Below are 23,895 nucleotides of genomic sequence, written 5' to 3'. Positions count from 1 at the left end.
ACCAGATTATGTGGGGATGTCACGGTTTTTAGTTTGAGCAGAAATCTGGTCGCCCTCCTAAAGTCCCAATCTGTAGACATCTGTCCAGCTTAGACAAAATCCCCTAACCTGAGACTCTGGTCCTCAAGAGCAGGACCTATTAATAGGCTTCCTGCTCGTAAAGACAGACGTGGCAGATCAAGTTTTTTTGTGGAGTTTGATATGCATGTAATACAATATATGTTCAATTGTGATCCACCACTCACACACACACACACACACACACACACACACACACATGTAAATCTGCATGAAATCACTGTCTGGGCACAACCGTAAATCACCGATGGCTTTGTTTATTATTGCTGTACACTTTTATGGAGGGCGGGAGCTTTCTTCTGGGACGTCCTGCAGAGGAATGTCCAACACAGAACCGGCTAAGGTAATGGACCTTTTATTTCCAAAACTGGAGTACAGTCGGGGCTCAGAGGAAACAAAAAAGGATGATTAAAATACACATAAAATAAATTAAGCTCGGAGCATGGTTGTGAATATTTGTAATAGAATGTAATATCTAAAAGGTATTTCCTCACTGACCGCTCAAGTTAGATTCATGTTCAACGTTTTCTGAATAATCTTTCAACTTTTATGACTTGCTTCTAGCCAAAACGTCACTGGCATGTATCATTTTCAATCCTCAAAATATTTTATCACGAGAGGATATAGTTCTAACACTTAATGTATGTAATATGTTTGCGGCTTGTTTTGGTCCAGTTTGGTCCTGGTTAGTTTAGACTTGGTTTGGTCCAATTTGTCCTGTTTTAGTCCCGGTTTAGTTTTTTTTATATGTTTGGATGTGTGTTAAAGTGTGAATATACCAAGGATGTCCAGATTATTTGATTGATCAATAATCGTGATTATTCAGGTCATAATATAATTTAAAGGACACAAAATTGGAATCATGGCTATTTTAGAAGCAAAAATTAAGTCTTCAATTCAATCTACAGTAAAAAAAAAAAAAAAGTTTAATCTTGCTGTTTTTGTCAAATTACATTTTGATTTGCCATTAAATGTTTAAGTTTAGCTTCATAAAGCTGGGCACAAACATGAGGAATAGTAATGTGTTAGAGAACGGATTAAAGATTTTACAGCAGTAATTGTGAATAATATTTAAATTGTGTTTTTTGGTTCTCTCAATAACATTAAGTAACACTTTATATTGATATACTTTATATTGACTTCTCCATCGGTATCCTTGGCAACAGTCTTCTTGATATATTGCCATAGAATATGAATTGTATTACATTTGAACAGCAAGAGTATTACAAAGCAAATATTGGGGAACTGATATGATGAGAAAGTATTATTACTTTCACTCTCAACAGTTTTACAGCCCGTTTGCCTGTCTGGAAATTTATGAAACAAAGTGTCAGCCCACCAGACAGCTTTTTTTTTGGGGTTGCATTTAATGTTATGCATGTGCAGCCAAACCATCGGCCGACCGACCGTCACAACACCCACTTTCTCTTCTCCCGTCTGCTCTGGTCCGATGTGGTTTGACTGCCAGCCCCCGAAACAGGAGGAAAAGTTATCAAAGTGAACAACGCTTTTATTCTGCTCGTCTCAGCTGGACCTAACCTCAGACACTGCTCAGTCTACAGCTGCTTGAACTTGGGACCAGACCATCGCGGGTCATTTCATGGCACCGTATGAAAAAAATGTAAATGCAAAATTGGTAGAGATGTTGAGAATTTTGCAATACTCAAATACCTCACAGGCTGAATGCTCCAACATGCTTTTGGACGCTGAAACCTTTCCCCCGTCCAGTCTAGTGTTACATACTGTGTCCACCTCATAAAACCAGCCTCATAAATATTTTTCATGTTATTGAAATTAATCGCTATATGGTTTGGAGTGGGCCGCTGTTGGTAAATTGTGCATGCAAGCTAGTCCGTTCTCCACAGACTTAATATGGCTGAGAATGGCTAGTTTATTAACCACAGGAGTGTATAAAACATGCAGCGTGTTCATAAAACTCAAATGTCAACTTAGACGCAAGGAGCCTTTTAATTAATTCTGATGTAGGCAAGATATAAAACATTTTATAGCGGTGATTGGGCAGGTCTGAAAATAAATTTTTCCTTGGGTTCGTGAATTTCTGTGGCTTAGAGATTGGTGACACTTTCAAACAAACCATATTCTAACCTTGGCAACACTGAGCCCCAATAAGCGATGCATTGTTTTACTGACATTGGAGCCAGTGTTGCTTCTGCAGCGGCATCTACTCTGTTGATTGTCATATCGTTATGGCTGTCATGGTTTATTAAAGTATTATTCAAAGGCTTAAGTGCAATAACAGTTCACAAATCAGTTTTATTAATTTAAACACAATCAAATAATAATGTCAAAAAGAACAGCTGTACACATATTTTGCAGACACGACAATCTTGAATTTCACAATGAGGCCCATGTAAAGTATTTCCAGTTTGCACTTAAGATTGCAACATAAAAATGTGCTGTATGAAACTCTAAACCCTCTAAAATTACCTTGATCTAGCAGCAATATGTAGGTACTCCCAGGTTGTCTGAGGAGATTTGGAAAAGTGGACGGGAGCCGATTGGGAAAGGCCAACAGTATTCATGTGCAAAAGGAGGGAAGATTTGAAAGTTTCTGTTTAAGAAAATTCACAGTTGCTAGCACGTGTACCGAATGTTCACAAACCTCTCGAAACGAAATGGCTTCTTCTGTCATTGTCCATCATGGTTGTCCCCATCCACAGATGTAAAAGCACTATTTAAAATAGGACACAGAATGTATCTTCAACATAGAAATCAAAACACTACAGTATACAAAAGGACTACTCGCTGTACAAGTCTAGGTATAGTGCCTGTATAAAAGATAATAAAACCTATTCAAGGCTGCTTTATGTTTGAATGTGCTGTTAAAAGGGAAATATTTATATGTGAGATTCAGTTGAAATATATGGGATCAGGGCTGCAAGCTGGTGAGATGTTATGAAGAGGACGAGAGACCCATAGAAATGTGAACCCAAAAGTAGTGGTGCTACTTTTGGGTAGAAATATTGCAGGAAAAAAAAACAACGAAAAATATGCAATTGACACTTGACATCCATGCTTTTGGTCTTGACAAAATGCTTTATCACAAAATGTTTTATCTACATTTAATGAACAAAAACCTTTCAGGCTTCACAGTCGCCCGTTTAGACTTCCATGAAAAAGCATCGTCACCTTCCAGAGCACGTACCGAAATGAATATAAGAAGGAATAGTCCAGTGATTACAAACGTACACACACAAAAGGTTTCCTCTGTACACGATTGTCTCAGCATTGTAAATAAAGTCATTTTCTTAAATTATTAGAAAACCCTTTTGATAAATGTCCTCTCTGTGGTGGAAATCATTTTGAAAAAGGCACAAGTCTTTCAGTCATGGAGGTACCTTCTCAGGGGTTCAGAGCCACTCACTCTCAGTTCATAAATAAGATTTACAGGACGTCCCAGGCCAATGTCAAAAAGAGGAGCGTCGGAGTCTGTCCGGCAACACAGGGGACAGGTGGCCAATAAGGAAACAGACTGGTTGGGTGGGGCTTCGTGGCGACGGGCGTCACCGCCAGTAGTTGTGCCGTGCTTTAGTGTGTGCCGTGCCGAGGTTAGCCGAGGCGAGTCAGTAGCTCCTCACAGGTGTGAACCCTGACTGGGTCCCGGCACCAGAGCACGCCGTAAAACACTCTGACAGCTTCAGAGAGCGGCCCATTCACAGTAACCAGGGCCAGCAGCTGCGCCGCCGTAAATTCACTGCTCTCCTCAAAAACTGAACGTTTGGGGTTAAGACCAAGTGTGACAGTGTGTCAGCACATTAGCCGTGCCTCTGGTTCCCCCTCTCCTCGGTGAGAGACGCCGGGCAGCACCGGGGCACAAGCGACGGGCACAAGGAGACCGGCCGGAGGCAGCCTGCTGCAACGCTACAAATACTCCAGATCCAACGCGTGATGCAGAGCCATGAGGTCTGAGTGACTGGAGATCCTCCAGAACGGCATGTTGTGCTGCAGGAACAAGAGGCACAGTTTAACAATAATGAAAATAACATGTACTTCTCTAATAGTAATTAGTAGTGAAAGGTTGCAGTCATTTTGAACACTCAGTAACTACATAAAAGAACAATAAAAAGCATAGTAGTAAAATAAATTTGTGATTTGTAAAAAAAAAAAAAAGCACGTTGGAATATTTATGTGTACAACAAAAATGATTAACAACATACATCTGTGCATCGACAACCCAGAATCAGAGGACTCTCTGTCTTGGTCTCTTGTTGTTCCTGAGCAGAGCACTGAGGGAAACATGAGCCGTGTGAAAAAGAGGGGCTGTCAGGTAGAGTCCCCTCAGTGTGGAGCCCATTACCTGCCTTTATCACAGCGACAGCCACATGTTCCGCTTAGGAGAGCCTGCACTGACCCTTAGAGAGCTCTTTGCTTTTTGTTTTGTAAATTGTCTTTGCTTTTTAAGTTTAAAAGCTGGAGATGTTATCAGGGCTCCTCTCCAGGCATGCTAATAACTAAGAGCAGGGGAGTTCACTGGATCTGGAGGAGTGGGGCGAGCTTGGGAGTCTCAGGCTTTTGTAGTTGCACACTGTCATGTCCCATATTGCGCTCTTGACGGCTCAAATTGTTGTGTTATTTCATGCCCTCTCTGATGTTGACACAGAAACCTTTTACCGCATGCTGCGTCTCGGGAGTCACAGCACTCAGAGCCGGCTAAAAACACGTCTTTTCCTTCCATCAATGTCACACTCCAACAAGTCCGACCTGAGCACAAATATTTGCATCTTTTTTCCACAGTCATCCCTGAAGACTGAGATCCCAGGGTGTGTTCGCCTTTCACAACACTATAGTATTTTAGGCATCTATCCAGGGGAAAGGTGAGCCATTGAGCTTAGTCGAATAACAAAAAGTACTGTTACTTCCATACGTTCAAAGGATCTTTCTAACTACCAACCTACCAGTGCAACTTATTATCAGTTTTCTGTGTGGTCTAATTTTGGCAGAATGCTGAAGAAAAAATATTTTTTTAAAAATCTAAAAGTTGCATTTATGGTATACATTACTTCAGTTGTGTTTTGCTAATAAGCTTGCTATTGTGGTAAATATTTTACATTTTGTGAAGATTTTACGGCCTGATGGCTTTATTTGACAGGAAAGCTTGACATGGGAAGAAAGAGGGCAGAGACATTCGGCAAATAGAAGCAAAATCATAACGCTGAGGCGGCAACAACCAGACGATCGCAATGCCACTGCACAACTGACGAGCACTGCGGTGATTGTTTGGATTTCTTCAACAACAATTTAAGCCAGTTTTTTCATGACGTCTTTGTGAAGTCACGGAGCAGTCACGCCGCTCATGCCTCCAAGATGAGATATTGTTTACAGTAATTATGCAATCTTTACCATGCACCGACTACATGCAAAATAAAATGATAAACCTGAAAGAATAACATTTGGTAGACATCTTGTTTTGAGTCCAGTGGAATCATATTCAACCCTTGAAATAATAAAGGCAAACTATGCTTTATTGGTGCAGACATATTAAGTTACAATTACCTTTTTTGAGCCTTGCTCCTCTTCCACACCGTCCCCGACAACAATGTAAACAACTTTCCTCCCAAACCTCTGGATGACTCTTTCGAAGCAGCTCTCCTTCCCTGTAAAGCCCAAATCACTCGGTCAGTCAAATGGTAGAGGATGCATTTGAAGAACAATACACTGACTAACTCGTAATGACTATGGGCGGTTTGCACACACCACACAATGTTACATCTGATTGGTAAATGAGTCTCATGTAAGTCTAACTTCATGACAAAACCTCTTAAAACCTCGTTGATGGTGATTGGGCAATTAAATACACTTCAACATTTAATGTAATCGTTTTAGACTTTTGCTCAGCTGGTCTGAGCAGGACAATCTTGATGGAAGGTTTTACTTAAGCCTGTTTTTGTCGTTTACATTGTGTCATCCACTTGATGTGCAAAGTATTGTCGTCTTGGGATGTTTTTATTCCCTGCAAACCAATTTCCTCACAAGGACAATAAATGATCTACCGGTACTACTATCTACAACTACTACAAGTACCGTGATGTGTAAAATAACCCATTGTTTGTGCATCTCTGACTTGTCCAGCAAGATTAACATTAGTTTTTCCTTTTCAATTCCTCCCTGATTCCTGAAGCTTCATGTTTATTTTGCATCTGAAACAGTGAAAACGAGGAAGAAGATGGCGGAGGAAGGTGAGGGGCTTTTTGCATGGAATGACATAAATGTACAGAAGTGGTTTCATATGCAGCGCCGGAGCAGCGCAGAGGCCCAAGCTCCAGGAAAATAATCCCAGGCTGATTAGAAGAACATCAAGCCTCTCCAGTGACTGCAGCTCCCTCTCAAACACACACCTCGGATTCTAAAGGAACACTGACTGACTAGACATTACAAAAGCAAAGAAATGTACGCAGGGGAAGCAAAATGGTCGAAGACTTTACCTATTTTGGTTGCGCTATAAATATTCTCGATAGGAAACACAATGCCCAAGCCGTACAGCAGGACCTTGGCCAAAGCAGGGATGAGTTGTGTGGTGGTCACCAAGATGTTGACACAGTTTGACCTGAGAGCCAAAGGGAGAGAAACATGACATCATACACTGCACTTAGAGGGAGGACATGCATAAACAAGTAGTCAGTCAGCTGTTGACAAGATCCTCAATTAGGGATCAGATATAAGCAGCGTTTACAAATCTGGTAATAATGACAAAAATAATGTTAAATTTAAATTTAGTTATTATTGTTTTTTGTTCTGTGAATCTGCTTTATTGTTCTGTGTTGTCCCAGCAGTTATTGAATGGGTGGTTGTATTCTTTCAGAAGGTGTGGTACTGTGGTATATATTTATATTTACCCCACACGTGTGTTTGCTGTGTATGTGTGGCATGGGCTTGAGTACAGCTTTTCTCACTGAAGTCCTACCTTGAGTGGATTAATGTGAGTGCTTTCAGTGCCAGTGTTAACCAGGAGTCCGTCAAGGCTTCAATTTCTGCTCGCAATTGCAACCAGGCTTCCCTCTTGGCCGGGCCCAGCAGACCTGCGAACGTGGTAAACATTGTTTAGCTTGGACAGGACTCATCAAATACCACTGCAAATGGTTCACAAAATGGTGCCCTGACCATGTGCCCACACAATGAGACATCTGCTAAGTCATTTGGGCTAACACACGTGTGTACAGAGCTCGGGGCTTGTTGGGGATTACCTCCGACGTTATTTTTGTAGGTGGTGTAGATTTCTTTTACTCGTCTGTAGCGGAAGGCCAGTTTTCTCATCCAGTCCACTCCTCCTCGGACCCCAGTGGCCAGACACAAGTTGGCACTGGTAGCGGCTGCTTGGAAGCCATCAGCGCTAAAGTTGTACGTACTACACGGATAAGATAAATATGTTCAGATGCTGGCTTGTTAGCGTTGAGTCACACTTGAAACAAAACGTTTAGCTGTGCCATACCTCAGATCTTGTCCGTTGTCGTCGGAGGATACGTCGTCAATGTGGACCTGGTCACATTCCTGAAAGACATTTTTCAAAATTGTTAATGATTTGAGGAGATTTATTTTGGTGGTCAAAGCAACACTCGCCATGTGCTCAAGGTTAGCTCTCACTAAAAGAAACATTTATTTAAGAAAATTGGCTTTGGCAGGAATCCTCCATCTTAATACCCTTCTCCTTGACTCTGTATTTTCACCCTATTAGCCTAAAGCCATGTCCCCACCAGTACACGTTCACACTTTTGCCTACTTATAGGCAAAAGTGTTATAAACTGTACGTGGCAGCACTGAAGTTGCCTAAGATCCATACTTTTTCTATTATACGTATGATGTCAACGCTGCCATGACTGATTAAATGCATACATGTCGGACACAAGTTACTTCAAAAGTCTGAAATCATGCCAGTAAAATAAATTAAAACATTACAAATATATGTACATTTTCAAAATATAAGGACGGAGCATTAGGACTATAACAGAGACTCCGCCTTGTTATATCGATGAAATGGTAGAATTTCATAAACGTTCCAGAATGAAATCAAATGTCTGAGGTTTGAACATTGTCAGTGCCTCGTACACTCATGTCTGTGTCTCTCTAAACACATGCACGCCTCGCTCTTGGCTGGCTCTTGGAAAGGTAAAGGCATTCTTGCAGCTCCGCCGTAACACAATCCAGACTTTCTGCTAAATGTAACCTACTAGAAAAATTGAACCTGATGCTAACCGCCAATGAAATTATGACCTCTGATTGCTGCCGCGCCACACACCAACTCAGCCCCGGGGCTAGAGCGCCAGTCCGAGCGGTGCAGGGGAGGGCAGCGAAAAAATCTGTTATTAGTTTTCCATTTATAGGAGTGCTCCAGTGCCTCTCTCCCTTCTTTTTCTCATTTCCTCTGAATCTGATGCCAGCAATGACATTGGGATCAACACATTTGAACAAAAAAATCTTTTAGTCAATCCTGGACAATAATCATGTTAAGTTTGAATGGCTTTTAAATCAATAAGATGTCAACTTAATTTATGAAACCTCGTCTGGAAAGTTTCATGTTTGGCATCGCAACTGCGGGACGTTAAGTGTTTAAGGTTATGCAAGAAATAGTAATATTCCCCAAACCTGGAACGAAAAGAATTCCTCGAGTGGAAGTTTGAAAAATCCCACTTGATTTGGGAATCTTTTTAATTAAGTTTCATCCGGCTGTTAAGATAGCCAAACACAGAAAGCACTTCCTTGTTTTAAGTCCAATCTTACTCAGGCCAAATGCTGACGTTATTGCATTCCTCTCTAATGCTATGGCAGGGTAAGGGTAAGGGCTTTGGACCGTAAACCTTTTTTATTTTACTAGTTCCCCTCTGAACAAATTTTTCATCTCTCTGGATTTGTGGGGCAAGGGCGGGGGGACACGGCGATGTGTGGGGAAACTCAAACCAGCTGTTCTTTAACAGAATTAAAATCTTGACCCCCAACCTCTGCTCTAATGCAGCCATTCTCTCAGCCAGCCTCTCCCAGCAAGCCCCGAGATCCAAAGAGGAAAAGACTTTGACCCCGTGACCCCTCCCTCCTCTCTGGGGCTCCGACACCCAGATTCAGGGGGTGGGAGATGGCGGGCACTGCACTCACCGCACATGAAGATGGACACGCAGAGCACCCGCTATCTGTTTCCACACACCCACAGTGCATCTTTAATCACGGCAGAAAGTACCCAATTTGTCCGTGCTTGAACATTTTCTGCCAACCAACTTTGGCATTTTATGTTCGCAACTGATTTCCAAGCCACAAAACCATTGATGTGGCTAATTCTTTAAGTAGCGAAGGCATGTCTGTTTGTTTAGGAAAACAAAAACAGTGCCGTAGGTTAAACGCCTCATAAAGACTCCATTCACAGGAGGCCATTCTGGTGCAAGTGACAGGAATGCTTCCATTATCTAGTAATTACCTGTTGGTGAATCAGGGCGATTAACTGACAGCTAAAGCTCTTGTCACCTCTTTCACTTGCACTCATTGCCAGATCATTGTCTAATTGTACGCTGTCCGCTTGAACCCTGATAGTCAAAGGCCCATGTGATAATTTATGAGTGTTGAAATTACAAGCAAAGCTCAACATAGCATATAATTACCAATAGCATGATAATCCAAAACTATTTTTTATATTTAATTTAATTTGAACAGTTCTGGTTCAGTGTGATGTTCAGTAGCCACAATTAGGTAACATTTTCAAACTACTTGAAGCTAGCTGTATTATAAAAAACAAACAACAAAAATGAATGCATAATGTTATATTATATAGCTACATGCCACTGTTGATAGCAGCATAAACCTTTGCACTGGTTCACTTGAACAACTGAGAGAGTTAACAGAGGACATCCCTTCTGCTAGTGTCCCACAGCAACCCTTACACCGACTCATTAGGAGCGGCTTCTGAAGAGGTCGTAAACACCACACAGCATGTTAAAGTCCCACTACCATTCAACAAGAGGCCTCAAGTTAAGAATGACATGCCTTCAAAATGGAGGGACATTGTGAGCCAGTCTGAGAATTTCTCCGTGCATCTCTTTTCCATTGAAATCCCCCGTTTCTCCCCTCACCAAGCAAACAGTGGTCCCTCTAAAACCTACAATCACCGCTAACTCGCACCAGATGTTCCTACTGTACTCAGCAGTGAAGACCCTCCACCAGAAGCCATCGCAATTACTCCTTATGCAAACATTATGTCTTTCTGTTAAATTCATCAGCAATTTTTTAGCGGTTCGGGCTTTATTAAGTTACCCAACAGTGCTTATCTCTGTGGGAAAGACAGAAACAAATGCACAACAAGCGAAGACAGCACACGTCCCGTTTCGGGATGAGTTCAACCCTGTTATCTCCCCCCTGGACGGCTGTCTTCACTGGGGAGGAAGCTATCAAAACGCTCTTTGTTCCCTGATGTTCCGTGGCATCTGTCATTAAGCAATCAGCGGTGACGGTCTGAGTCTTCCTGTTGGCTGGAAAGAGCCAAAACTGGGGACTACAGAGGACATGCTCGGCAAAACACAACAACCTCAATGTCCAACCGACTCAGCAACAAATACACTAAATTTTCTATGTTTAGTTTATTTTGGGGAAAATCTGGGCATCGTGTTTTCTCTCAATCCGTCAGATATTTAGATAAAAACCTAAAGTGACCATAAAAGATTAATCAGATTCTCTCGATTTAGCCTTTCTTGTTCGGGTTAGGGTTAAGAAACTCTAACTATTTAACTAGTCTTGCATCTCACACAAAAACAGCAAAAAGTATGTTGTAAGAAACAAACAAATCTAAAACCTCTACAGAAAGGCCTCAGGTGTTGTTGTGGCCGCAGCATTCTTGGTGGGCCTACAGGCTGTGGCCATGTGAACAGGGCTCATCCATGGTTCGCAGGTTCTCAATAGTGCCACTCTACAGACCGACCTGTCACTCCTTCTGCCCCCCACCCCACTTTGTGACCCTCAGCAACATCCAGGTCTGTTCCCACCGCGGCCTAGAGGAAGAAGGAGGGGTCGGGTTGTGATTACCTGAGGGTCAAACAGGATGTGGGCAACAAAGGGGGACTTCTTCGAACCCACTTCATTCCAATCCGCAATCTGTGCTTGAACAGTCAAGGAATTCAAACAGCGGCGCCAAACAAAGCACAGGTACAGAGGAGTGCATGCTGGTCTGAGTAAATTCACACGATCCACAGAAGGAGCGGCAAGGTGCAAAGGAAAGCTTTCAAACAACTGAGTGAGGCCGTGTCGTCAAAAGTTTGCTAGGCAGCAGAAGTATAATTTCGTCCTGTCTGATGCTGATAGATTGAGTGCTCCTTATTATTTCCCACATTTGGTGCAACACGTCCAAACCACACTTCATGGAGGGCTGTGATAAAGTACAATATCAAATCTCTGCCGTTTCAGCGTTTTCTCCAGTAATAAACTCATCCACAGAGACAGGTCTGATTCAGAGTATTACAATGTTGGTCTGAGAAGTGACAGAGCAGGTGCTGCATCTGTGTTGTCTTCTGCTCGATCATTTGTCACTAAACAGTAATGCTATATTGTGGGTGCGCTGGAGCCCTGGGGGGGGGGTGCAGAAGCTGTGTTGGGATAGTGGGTAGTGGGTGGAAGCAGCCACAGCTCAGGGGAAGTCAGATTGACAGGGTGGCTTTGAAGCCCACACTTTCCCTGTGTACTGAGTCCAAAACACAAGAGCCGTCCCGCCTGGAAATGTGATGGAGTTATGTCGAGGAGCATGACAGGGCTGCTGCATCAGTGGCCAGGCCAACGATCAAATACCACATGAGTCTGTGTGGGCCAGCAGCCCGTATGACACTCTATACTAGAAATAAAAATGACCTAGGCTGTGTTGCCTTTGCAACTGTTTCAACATAATATATCACACACAAAAAAGAGAGAAGAAAAACTGTTAAAGTGGACTTAGTCAGTGCCACATGCACAATGTGTTAATTGGTAACGGATCAACTGGATTACTTAATTTTATGATTCAATGAAAAGCGCAGTGAATGTCATATTTCTCCTTAAGGGGAATAAAATAGCAAACGAGTCTTCAAAATCTATCAAGGAAAACACAGTTAAGTTACCAATCACATGGAACGACCAGAACAGGATCTGGATCTACAGTGGGAAATAAAAGCTGCAGAATGGCTCGGCGCTAAAGGGCCCAGGAGAGCCGTTAGAGGCAGGAGGAAAAGGTAACCGTGCGTTTCACAGTATCTCTCATTAACAGGCCGGTCCTGGGTGAGGGTGACAGTGCAGCCAGGGAGCAGTAAAAGCCTGGGCTCACACAGTCACCGGGTTACTGCGCTCTGTATACAGTATATGTGTCTCTGTGTGTGAGTGTGGGAGAGAGCGAGCGCAGCATGGAGGCAGCGCTGCACTAATTTAAAATGTTCCCACCTTTACAGACCTCTCCTCTCTCTCTCTAACTCTGAGTACTTTGCCCCCATGGCCTTTCTCCTGCAGACAGGGAGGCTTGTTTTCTCACCCAGGCAGGGGTGAGCCAGCAGCCCTGTGCCCCACTGTGAGAGGAGAGTAGGGGGCTCAGGGGCCCTTTTCTCTTATAGAGCTTTGGTTTGGAGCAATGCACCCACAGTAAACCCACACCAGGTCTGAGGTGAGCTGTCAGTCTGCGCTGAACTCAGCCTCAGCGGGCTTCATTATCCATATCACAGCACAACATTAATTAGAGCCACATTCAGCCCACTGCCGCTATGACATTTATGACTGCAAATGCACGCTATGTAAACATCCCTCTCATTACAAATACAATACAATCCTGTACTTTGCCACTACCAATTCTGCAAAGGTAAATCAATAATAAAGACATGACACTATATCAAACCTTAAATGAGTGCACTGTTGTTAACAAGTCATTACAGTATCCAGACACGTACAAAAGACCTTTTTATAACAAAGATAGTGGCATTATTAAGGCAAAATGTAAAAAATCTCTCTCTCTATATATATATATATTAATAAAATGTATTTGTAAATATTCTATAGCTAGAAGTCTTCAGACACCATATTTCTACCTTTATTTGGTACAATAGAAATAATTGTTTGACCAGTTGATGATTTGAAAAATTAGCCGCTGACTAGTCGACGACTAAAATAATCGTCAGTTGCAGCCCTCCTGCATTTGTCTAATGAATGAAAAGTCGAGGAGCGCTGATCCAGAAAAAGGTTGTGGCAGAAAAAAACACAGACGTCAGGGTGAAACTGATCCCCGTTGACCCCTTCGGCATGCCCTCTTTCTTTTTATGACTTTCCTCTGAATCGTCACTCACCAGCTCTATCAACACAGGCCGGCCTCCATTCACACACACACACACACACACACACACACACACACACACACACACACTCATTCTCACACACACACACATGGGCTTACAGCGCACTGGACCCACGGATGCTGCATTGTACTTACAAATACACTAAACCAAAAGTGTTGACAATAGAAACACTATATAAATGAGAAAACAAATTAGAAGAAAGGATGAGCAAAAGAATAAAGTAATTACTTATAAGAACTGGCATGACCTCTGCAAGGCCTTGAGTCTTGCAATTTGCCATAAGACCAGAACTCACACTTACACATTATTAGCCTGTGTCAAAAAAGGTACAAACTCACTCTTGTATCAACACTAAGACCATGGTCCTTTCCATATCATCTAAAAAAAATGTCTAACATGGAAAATAAAAATCTATTTGTCAACCTCTGTTTGACGTCTAAAATAATGAGAAGTCATGTGCGCCTTGTACTTGGCTGGCAGTGTTAAGACTTTCACAGAGCAACATTTGGCTACTGGCTGTGCACCTGTGTTCTGCCTCTGGGGGCTCCCTTTATGGCGCAGACTAAATTAGATGGACCATATGCATTTCTGCACATGCTTAAATACATAACTGCTGCTGGCTGCTGTATTTATAGCTGGACTCTGTTTAGCTCTATTTGAGATGTGGCACAGTAAATCATGGGAGAGGAAGCACAAATGTGTAGGCAATGTTGAATGCACTTAACACATGGATCCTGGCTTGTTTGAGGTATTAAGATCAGTATAATGATAATGTCCGTTCCCTTTAGGTCTTTTTTTTTTAAATTCTCTTTCTTTTTTTTCTTTTTTTTACAATTTTAGGGAACGTTTGTGGAGGTTTTCCTGCACCAGATCACAGGATGCTACTTTAGCCATAACACATTTAAAATATTTTGTTGCTGAGACAAAGCAGAGATGTGCGGACTAAGTTTTCACATAATTTTCTAAGTAGCCTGAGCTGCCAATTCTGTCTGTGATCAGCTTCATGACAGATGAAAAGAAATCAAAACACGGGACAGATGTTGAGCAAAACCACATTTAAGCTTTGTCACAAACTGCCATTTTTCCAAATGATTGGGGCACATCTATTAAACAAAGTGCAGCTACAGTAGAATCTACACGGCCGAAGCATAAGGAAATATTTAAACAGCCAATTGGAGCCAATTAACTTTGATCACTGCGTTTGGGATCGCAGTCACTCTTCTGTCTGGGCGAATATGAAGGTTTTCTTTCCGTGTTCGGGCTCGGGCTTTGTAACGTAACAGAACATGTTGGTGAGTAATGAGACCTGGCAGAGCGGCCACAGATCTCTTCACACTTAAGTATCAAACAAAACATTTCCTCTCCTGTGAGGTCAGCTGACAGGACACCGAGGAAAAGTGGTCAGACAGTTGGGTTGAAAAAAAGAAAATTCAAGTAACCACGCAGACATTTTTCATATGAGGTGTTTAAATTAAAATAGCGTTGGATCTTTCTGAAGGCTTTTATTTGTGTGTGTGTTTAAATGTACATTGAATCATTATAAACTTAAGACTTAAGCAGAATGTTGTCGGGATCACTGTCCAATTTAATGTACGCCAGTAATTGTGTACATGCAAAAAGTATCTAGGGAAGTAAAAAGATTTGAACTGTCAAGTAAATAATCTGCCATGTGTGAGTGAAAGGATGCTGGTAATATATATATATATATATATATATATATATATATATATATAAATATAAATGGTATGCTTCAGTCATCGCTGTTTATATTTGATTTTAAGTTTTGTTTATTGTTAATTAATTTAATAAAAAATGTGCCAATGGAATAAGTAATTTTTTCTATTTATTTGAAAAAGTTTAACCTACTCAAATCAAGATACATCTTAATCCAGGTAAATATAAATAATTCAGACAATTGCACGCTATTTTAAGATTTAGCTGTGCCTGGGGAAAATCAAAAAAGGAACATTGAAAAAAATAAATGATTCGCCGTCCCTGACCCAGAGGCAGGTTTTACACGGGGTACATGAATGAGGGCGGAGAGGCGTGAGAGTGGGCCCAGCACGGGGAGTTTTCATGCCGTAGGTGGACAGTGACACCGAGCAGCTCAGCGGGACGCACAGACAGAGGGGGCAGTCCTGGAAACACTAGAGCCTGACAAATTGCCATGGCTGCGAGGGGAGCGGGCCAAAGTGGGGAGAAGTGGGGAGAAGTGGGGAGGGGCAAAGCATAATTCAAAGTCGCAAGATATGCCTTGAATTTTATGTTGTCAGAAGTGTATGCGGACGTGTGTAGCTTTATTAAGAGGCAGTGAAGTGGTTTACGCACCTCTAAATCATTGAAAAATAAGTGCGTGTCGGCCAAGTTAAAAATCATCTCCTCCATCCTCAGTCCAAGTGACACCGACGTTGGGGGATCCTGAAAAACAAAAGGAATAAAATCATATTAAAAATGTCATTAGAAAAAAGTTTCAGAAAAAATGTAAGGTTCATTTTTCTATTAGTACTTCTGCTTTTCTCTACGGAGATGGTATTGTTTTGAAGGCATTTTTGAGCAATAAAAACACCTATAATTGAACAAATGCAAGATTTTTACGTTTAATGCCATACTGTGGAACAATCCAAGCAAACAATTGACATCTCCATGAGCACAAGCAAAGAAAAATCACATAATATATCTTTAAGTATAAGTATGCACTGCAGTTTGACAGGTTTCTAAATAAAATATGTCGTAAATTCTTTAGTCTTACACTTCACATAAAAGCAGACATTTGTCAGACTTATATCTAGAGCCAAAACTGTCATTAGAAATGCCAAAGACTAAGACAAAGGTCACAACCAAACCATAAAAAGTAAAAGTCTCCATCCTTTCCAGTACTTGCTGTTGTCAATCTACCCTTTAAAAAAATAAAATAAAAAAGGATTTTGAATGGTGCTTGAAAATAGTGTTGTAAATCAGGTCATGAATAAGAGTTGGCTCAGTCAGAATTCAGTTTAAAATCATGATCTCTGCTGGTAACTCAACACAGCAGTAATGGAGATTATGGTTGCGCTGTCTGTAAGATAATACCAAGAGAGGAGTGAACTAGGCTGTAAATAGTTAATGAGGCCGTGACAATGGGCGCGATTTCCCCTTTAAAATGATAATGAACGGGTAAATATGTCCCCGTTATAGGTTTATATCAACACACTCAAATATTTTGGCCAGTAAATTAGCTTGGCATGTTCCTCTTCCCTCCAGTTTGATTGATCCATTTTCACAAGTGGCCAATTTAAAACCGATTATAGCAGACCAGTTGTTGTTCATGTTTCAAAATGACTTTGAATGACTATCATTGTAGGTAAAGTTGGTCAACGAAGCACAGGATTTGGGATGAATAATGCAAGGCAAGGGGCAATATTATCAAAAATGAATAACTAGATCTTTTTTTAGATTATCCCAAAGACAATATTCAGAAAAAAATCTGGCAATCCATTAGAAATGTGCCAAAATGGGCCTGTAAATATATGTAATGAATAGAACAAACAAAGAAATATTACTTGATATACCATTGTTTGGAAGAAGCAGGTGTGTTTTGTTTTAAATCCGTTTTTTGCAGCCGTTAGTAAAACATGCATATCTCCAAAACAACAATTGAACTCTCATCAACAGAATGCATCTAACCACAGCTGGTGGTGGAGGAGGGTCCTGCAGCTGTGTGAGCCCGGCCTGAATGCTCCACAGCCTGGACCAGGAGCAAGGATTAGGGCTCTAAAGCACCTGAAGACCCACCTGAGCTCTTCAATGATTAGCTGCCACTCTCAACAATGCTTATGTTTTCTGCGAAATGACAGCGGATAAACCACACAAGAAGAAGTCAATCTCCACTCAAGCGGCTCTCTCGTAACCTCCCAGCCGCAAAAAAATAATTAGTCTCTCGTGGTCTAATCTCTGAACTCAAGTAAACAAAATGGTGTTGAATTTGTACAAGGCCTGTTCCAAAAAGTATGGACACTCTACAAAATGTAAAAATAGTTTATTATGGTAACGTAGCTTATCTCAAAGTTATATGTGTTATAATATTATGAATAAGCGTTTCAGTTTTATACAGTTTAAAAAGTGACAGGTTTCTGCTCTGACAATGTTCAAATCTGGGCTGAAAACTGTTCTGTTTAGCTGTGACACTCTCTGGAAATAAACTTGCCTTGCCTCTATTGTTGAGAACATTTCACACAACCAAACGTATCTGTCTCCCGTCGTCTAATCTCTGAAGCTGTTAAATTTAAAGACATGTGATTGTTCCATAACCCACACAACATTCTACATTATTTCAACTATATCTCAACTATCTTTTTTAGCTCTACTGTGCACCAAATTTTACCGTTTTAAATCCGCAAATTGTGTAAGCCCGGGAGATGGTTTTGGTGGGAAAAGCTCATCTCTCCTGAGCTCCAATTAAACCTAAACGATCAGTCAGTGAGCGAGTTAAGAATACAAGCAGACCAGAAGTGCTGTCAGTGCTACGCTACCACCTGTCCCAAAATGTCAGTAACATCCACAGGGGCGCCAAGACCCCCGACTGCAGCCCGCATACCCCCCTCCCTTTACCAATAACACGCCACCCCCGCACCCACTTAAAGCCAGTCGCCCCAAAAGCCGCACAGCTGGCCCCAACCGTCAGCTTTATAGGTGCGAGTTGCCTTGATGCCAATTAAAAGAGTTGATAAGAGCAGCAATGTGTTAGGTCAGTGCGATCCAGGGAGGTCAGAGGGGGAGAGAAAGTGTGGACACCAAGAGACGCCGCTATTTATAGCAAAGTCGGCGTTAGAAAGAGTGTTTTGTAATGTTTTTGTTTATCGCGCCTAAGATAGACACACATGACAGATGGGCGACTGCGTAACGTACAAGCAGTTTACAGATCAGTGTTTTTGATAGGCCACAAGAACCAATAAAGTGTGGCAGTATTATGGAGTTAAAGGTTACAGGCTTTCATTGTGTTCTGCTATAAAAAGAGTCGGTGTTACGAAACATCAATATTAGACAGGACATTTGAGGTAATATTTCTGTTGACTTGCAAAACGGGCATTTATATTTCGGATTTCATTTCAAAACATCTTTGCTAGATTTTAGATAGTGACAACCAATATGTCATCGGCCAGGAATTTGAGTTCTTTAGATTATAAGAGGGTTGGCAAACGTATTGAAAATCAAACTTTTATATCTTTCAAAATCTGACCTTTCTTGAGCAGCTTTAGATCCTGAGCTTTGTCAAAACTAGCACAAGACAACGTGGTAACATTAAGTATCAAGCCTATTTCTTAGTATTGAAATCGAGTTTGAGATTTGACACTAATTCAATCAATAAATCAACAAAACCATTCCAATACCTCGCTCAGCTTCTTTGTCCCGTTTGGGTAGAAATATAGTAGTATCACTTGTCAAAACACCTAATAAAGTATGTAACCCAGGGAATCTACTATTGTTCCACAAGTGAAAATATAGAAACAGTTAAAAAATAGGACTTTATACTGAGTACTGATGTGTTTTCTGGTAAAATAGGAACAAAGTGAAGAGCCGCAGAGTGAGGGGGCAGCAGCGGCTGTCACATCCTATATGAGTTCTGATGGAGCGGGCCCTTATGGAGTCAGCAGTGCTTCCTGTTTGAGAGGAGCACACTGGAGACCTTGTGTGCATGTGTGTGTGCGCGGCCTCCCTCTCTCTCTTTGCTCAGCATGCAGGGCTAGAGAATAAAGTAAATAAACAGTAGAGGGTCGCGGGGCCGCCCTCTTTCACCCCAAAAACACAACACTGCCCCCATCAAACAACCCCTCATTCCAGAACAAAGGAGCGGAGCGCCGGCCTCAGACGCTAAGCCCTGGGACATATGAGGAGTGAGGACTCTCAGACATCAAAACCACACACCTACACTGACAAAACACACGAGGATTAAGAAGTAGAGATGAAAAAATACCAATAAAACATGATTAACTAATTTCATAAAAGCAGTTATGTGTTGTAGTTGCCAATACAGAGGTAGTTTATTTTTTTGTGTATTTTAAAAAATTTGGAATCTCCCAAAACTAGGCCTATAGAGCCTATGACCCCCGCAAAGCCATGAGAATGAGATTTCGTCTGATTTCCCAAATTGTTTGCTTTTAGAGTTTAAATTTAGAGGAGCAATTTACACGAAAAAACAAATAGCAAAGCCTGGAAAAGTAAACTCTTCCTCTTTTGCTCATACACTGTAATTGATAAATGAATATCCTCTATAATTAACAAGCAGGCTTTCAAGGATTTGGTCCTACATTCGTACATATATACACAAGCTGCGCATTCTGTACACGATCTACTCAAAGCTAAAAAGGGATCCTTGCAATGCCTGCCTACATTTTTCCGCGTTGCATTGGGTTTACTCAGTCTCCGGGCTGGATCTCCTGGGAGACCGCCGCCTGAAAAGGATGGATTGAGGAGCACTTAATTAAACTAACAATGTGGCATTTCTGAAGGAGAAAGGAACACTTAGGATGTATCAATAGATGTTCAGAGTGCAACTGTTGGGAGCCCCTCCAGCTGAGCCCCCAGCAGCAGATGTGCATAGCTCCAACAGCTGCAAACAGCACTCTCATACTCTCCAGGCCTCATCGGGCCAATTAAAACGAGAAACAATTATCTGCATTGAGTTTTGCATTATGGATACGTGACACAGTGAAAGTGATCCTGTGCCTCGTGACAATGTGTTCTCTTGTTGTTTTAGTTGTGTTACTCAATAAGTTTGAGGTCTGGGTTTTACATTCAATAAGACAGATTATTCTTTGTTCTGGTTGTTAGTTTGGACTATAATGTATTATTTTACCTTTTGTTCATTGCAAACTACAATATTGATCTCTTCAAAACTGCAGAGGAAAATGTTGCCGTAACAAGCAGCAGATTTTCATGTATGATTTTTTATTTTTTTTTAAACACCTATGTAAAAATATGAATTTAGAAAAAAAATAAAAATAACTAACTCTGAGGAGTCAATTACTGCACCTAATAAAAGAGTTAGATATATAATAAGTATTTTAGTTCAGAGGTAAATTCACTTTTCATTGCGTCAAAAAAACACTAAATGTCATTATGTAGTGTTTTATAAATCTACTAAAACATACAAGCTTTGGATGTAAATTGTGATCGAAATAAACTCTTCAAATGGTCAAAACGAATTGTCTAATACATTTTCTTATCATTATCATCTTTTTTCTCAGTGATTTCTGCTCAGACACAGAGCTACTGCCACACTCTGACGTCACTCACCCGTCCGAATCGGTTGGCATAGGAACCCGTCAGTAAGGAATGGAAAACAATGATCGTCTCATCCAGGTCCCAGATGAAAACCCTCTGGGCAGATGGAGCAAGGCAGAAGCAGGGCAGGATCACGGCACGGGGGGGAAGGAAAGAACCACCGCAGGAAAAAAACAGAGAAAAAGAAGCTAAATCAATGGTGCACTCTGTTGGCCTGCAAGGTGATCCTCTGGTCAATAGGCCAGGACCATGTATTTGTGAGCCACAGGGACGAGGGATCCATTTGCTTGGGTTGGTCACCGCATTTCCACCCCTTTGCCCTTTTACATTAGACTGATCAATAGCGACAAACTAATTAACTAGATATGTTAACACGGCATGATGTAAGTGCTATAATGGCATCTATTACCGAGTCCAGATCATATCATATTAATGAAGAGGCTTTTGAATTAGCCGCACTTTATTTTGACATATTGCTGAAGGGTTTTATGGCGCGTGGTGCAATGATATCTGTGTCAGACAATCTCTCATGTCTTGAATATATATTATTCACTTCAGGTAATCACACGATCACACGTCTTATTGTTTATTTACAAGTCATAGGTGATCGCATATATTCCACGGGTCCTTAATAATGCATTTATAGTCAAGGAATCAAATTTACAGAACAGATGTCCATCAAGTGTGCATCTTTTGTTTCAAATCAAAGTTTTAAATACTGACAAAGGATAATAATAGGATAATGAGCAGCTTGCTTGTACTAGTTATTCGATAGGCACAATATTTTGAACAATTCTCAAATGTCCCAAAAGATTATTTCACATCGTTAACTAGAACTCAATTCAATAAAGAATTAATCTGATCTGTTTTGACAACATGTTTTAAAGATAATTCAAAAATTAACAACAAAAATGCATTTTAATATTTGTTAGCATTTGTTATTCACCTCAGTTAAACCAGTGTCTCGTTGTTTATTCAAAAGGAAATCTTTATTAGTCACAGGTGAGCTCATATATTCCAGAGTGCCTTAATAATGCAGTTATAGTCGAGCGATCAAATATTTAAAGAACAACTGCCCATCAAGTGTAAACGCCATATCCTGAGTGGATTAGTGTCTACGGGCCTCAGACAGGGCTAGGCCGTCTGTCGCCACGGCAGCGGGCTCACCCTTACCTCAAGGTCGGAGTCGGGCGGCGGTGATGGGTTGTTGTTCCTCCTCCCCCGGCCACGTGACTTTCCATCCGAGGCCCGACGCAATCGATCTGAATCTGAATCTTTAATGGGGGTTGATGGACTGTGGATGGTACTGTACTCTGCTGAAAGGAAGGAGGAAGCAGGTGAAAAAGATTGTATAGAAGATGAGCTATTATTTGCTTTTAGTGAAGTCAGAGCCAGGAGGGACGATTTGTCTTGGGAGAGGACAGGCCGCTTCCTGAGGCATTATCTAAGGCTACAGGTAAGAGATAGTAAACGTAATAAAGGCATTTGGTTAAATTGATTTACTGTAGAAGTAACAAATGGATGTCAACTAGGTGGAGCGAATTAGGCCTTCAATCTTAATGTCTGTGAAGTATTAAGGGACACTCCAGTCTGTCCATTAAACAGAATTTAAGTGATTTAATTATACCATCAATCAATCAAACAAATTACAATCGTTATGGATACAAGTTATTATACAGACAGGCTCAGTTGTCTTTGTTACCAGCAGAAATGTTGTACCAATTTCATCTGTTTAATTTACAGTGATGTTTTTGCATAATGACTAAAATGGGCTCAATTTAGGACCAAATATTGACAAGCACCCAGAGTCCGAGTTTAGTCCCAATTTATATGTGTTCTTGTATTTTAACTAATTATTGCTTTCAAAATAAAGCAAGATCATTAGAAAATGCTCTTTTACGTATTTTCCTTCTTACCTGCAGGGTTTTCTGGGATTGGCTGGCTGGTGATGGCGTTGGGGGGTTCCTGGAGGGTGTATGTGGTGGTGGTGGATGGCGTGCTGGGGCTGGTGTTGTTACTCGTCATGTACGGCGAGGTGTACGGCGAGCTGTTGTAATACTGTGCATACTGGCCCTGACCGAAGGCAGGGTAACCGGGGTAGTCCTGAGGAGAGACGGACAGAGTAGAGTTTAATATGGGTCATTAAACAGTAATGAACAATAAAAAAACATATTTATTAGGAAATTATGCCTAAACAGGAAACTGAAACCATGAATATCTGGCCTAGTAATAATTTTGCAGTAGAATATGTAAAAATCAAAAAAAAAACAACACAAAATTAAAGTGAAAATCAACAGTCCTGAATACCAACAGCAGAAGCATACGCAGCTCCAATGGCACCTGCACCACAGTTTGGGAATCACTGGGTAAGAGTAAACTAAAATCCACAGTTTGAAAAAGATATATATGACTGTCAAATGGGCCCTTTGCTAGCTTGCTATTTTACAGTGTAGAATCCCCAAAAATAAATGCAAACATGTGCCAATTCTAGCCACATCTGGACAATGACTGGTCTAGAGTTTTCTATATCCCTTTCCCCTGTGTGGCATTGTACATGTGTTATAAGTTGAAGGAGGTTCACTCTATAGATTAGACTGCAGACAGAGCCGTAGACATGATGGCTGATTTATGTTTGGATGTGTCACGGATGAATTGAAACATATTGACTATGTATGCCTCATAAAAACTTCCAGATTGGCCTTCACTTCTGACATATAAACTGATATAAAACGGGGGAAATTGCTACCTGTTGCGTACTATTGAAGCCAGTCGAGTTTGTCAAGGAGTTGTTTCCGGCGTACAGTCCCGATGTCGTTGTAAAACTTCCACCTTTGAAAAATTTGAGAAAACTGAGTTAATGCCAAAACAACATTGTAAAGGATCTCAATTGGAACATTGTCAGTTGGAAGAAAAGTTAGTCTTTTGTAAAACAACTATTTAGTGGAAGCCTGGGGCATTTCTCCCCACAATGCCCTTATCTCTCCTCTCTTCCTTTCTTATCAGTGATTGGATCAAGCCTGACGAATGACACGGGGCGAGTGGTGAAGGGTGACGAGGGGCGAGGGGGGGTAGGGGGGGTGCTCCCAAAGCCACCCAAGGGCGCAGCACAATGCGAGCAGCACAAGAGGCTGTTGTGTGGGAGCTAGCCAAGGGTGGCACGGGGCGGGGAGCGGGAGAGGGCAGTGAATGTGTGAGGGAGGGGTGAAGCAATGGGGCGGGATTACCAATGACATTCAGGGCCAATAAATATGTATAGTGTTCTATTCAG

The 23,895-nt window shown here is 41.4% G+C and overlaps 1 protein-coding gene across 12 annotated transcripts in view; it reads right to left on the bottom strand.

Moving 5' to 3' along the window:
• Positions 1-2,332: 2,332 nt before the first annotated feature.
• Positions 2,333-23,895, bottom strand: part of eya1 (EYA transcriptional coactivator and phosphatase 1) — a 35,953-nt gene continuing 14,390 nt past the window's right edge. For 7 of the 12 annotated variants that reach the window (XM_072450747.1, XM_072450753.1, XM_072450750.1 and 4 more), the window contains 11 exons: positions 23,374-23,456; positions 22,544-22,730; positions 21,801-21,943; positions 20,640-20,723; positions 15,696-15,785; positions 7,526-7,584; positions 7,281-7,441; positions 7,001-7,115; positions 6,522-6,643; positions 5,593-5,693; positions 2,333-4,041 (listed from right to left, as the gene is read on the bottom strand). In XM_072450747.1, the coding sequence (XP_072306848.1) occupies positions 3,961-4,041; positions 5,593-5,693; positions 6,522-6,643; positions 7,001-7,115; positions 7,281-7,441; positions 7,526-7,584; positions 15,696-15,785; positions 20,640-20,723; positions 21,801-21,943; positions 22,544-22,730; positions 23,374-23,456 (1,226 nt within the window). In that variant the 3' untranslated portion in view covers positions 2,333-3,960. Of the gene's footprint in view, positions 4,042-4,206; positions 4,801-5,592; positions 5,694-6,521; positions 6,644-7,000; positions 7,116-7,280; positions 7,442-7,525; positions 7,585-15,695; positions 15,786-20,639; positions 20,724-21,800; positions 21,944-22,543; positions 22,731-23,373; positions 23,457-23,895 lie in introns of those variants that run through there. The other 5 variants (XM_072450749.1, XM_072450751.1, XM_072450754.1 and 2 more) reach the window with 2 other exon arrangements.

Source organism: Eucyclogobius newberryi, unplaced genomic scaffold (assembly GCF_026437365.1).
Source record: "Eucyclogobius newberryi isolate DKJ021-1_F unplaced genomic scaffold, fEucNew1.0.hap1 SCAF_18, whole genome shotgun sequence".
Taxonomy (NCBI): Eukaryota; Metazoa; Chordata; class Actinopteri; order Gobiiformes; family Gobiidae; genus Eucyclogobius; species Eucyclogobius newberryi.
Note: the sequence above shows the minus strand (reverse complement) of the source record. Positions and strands in the feature narration are given on the sequence as shown.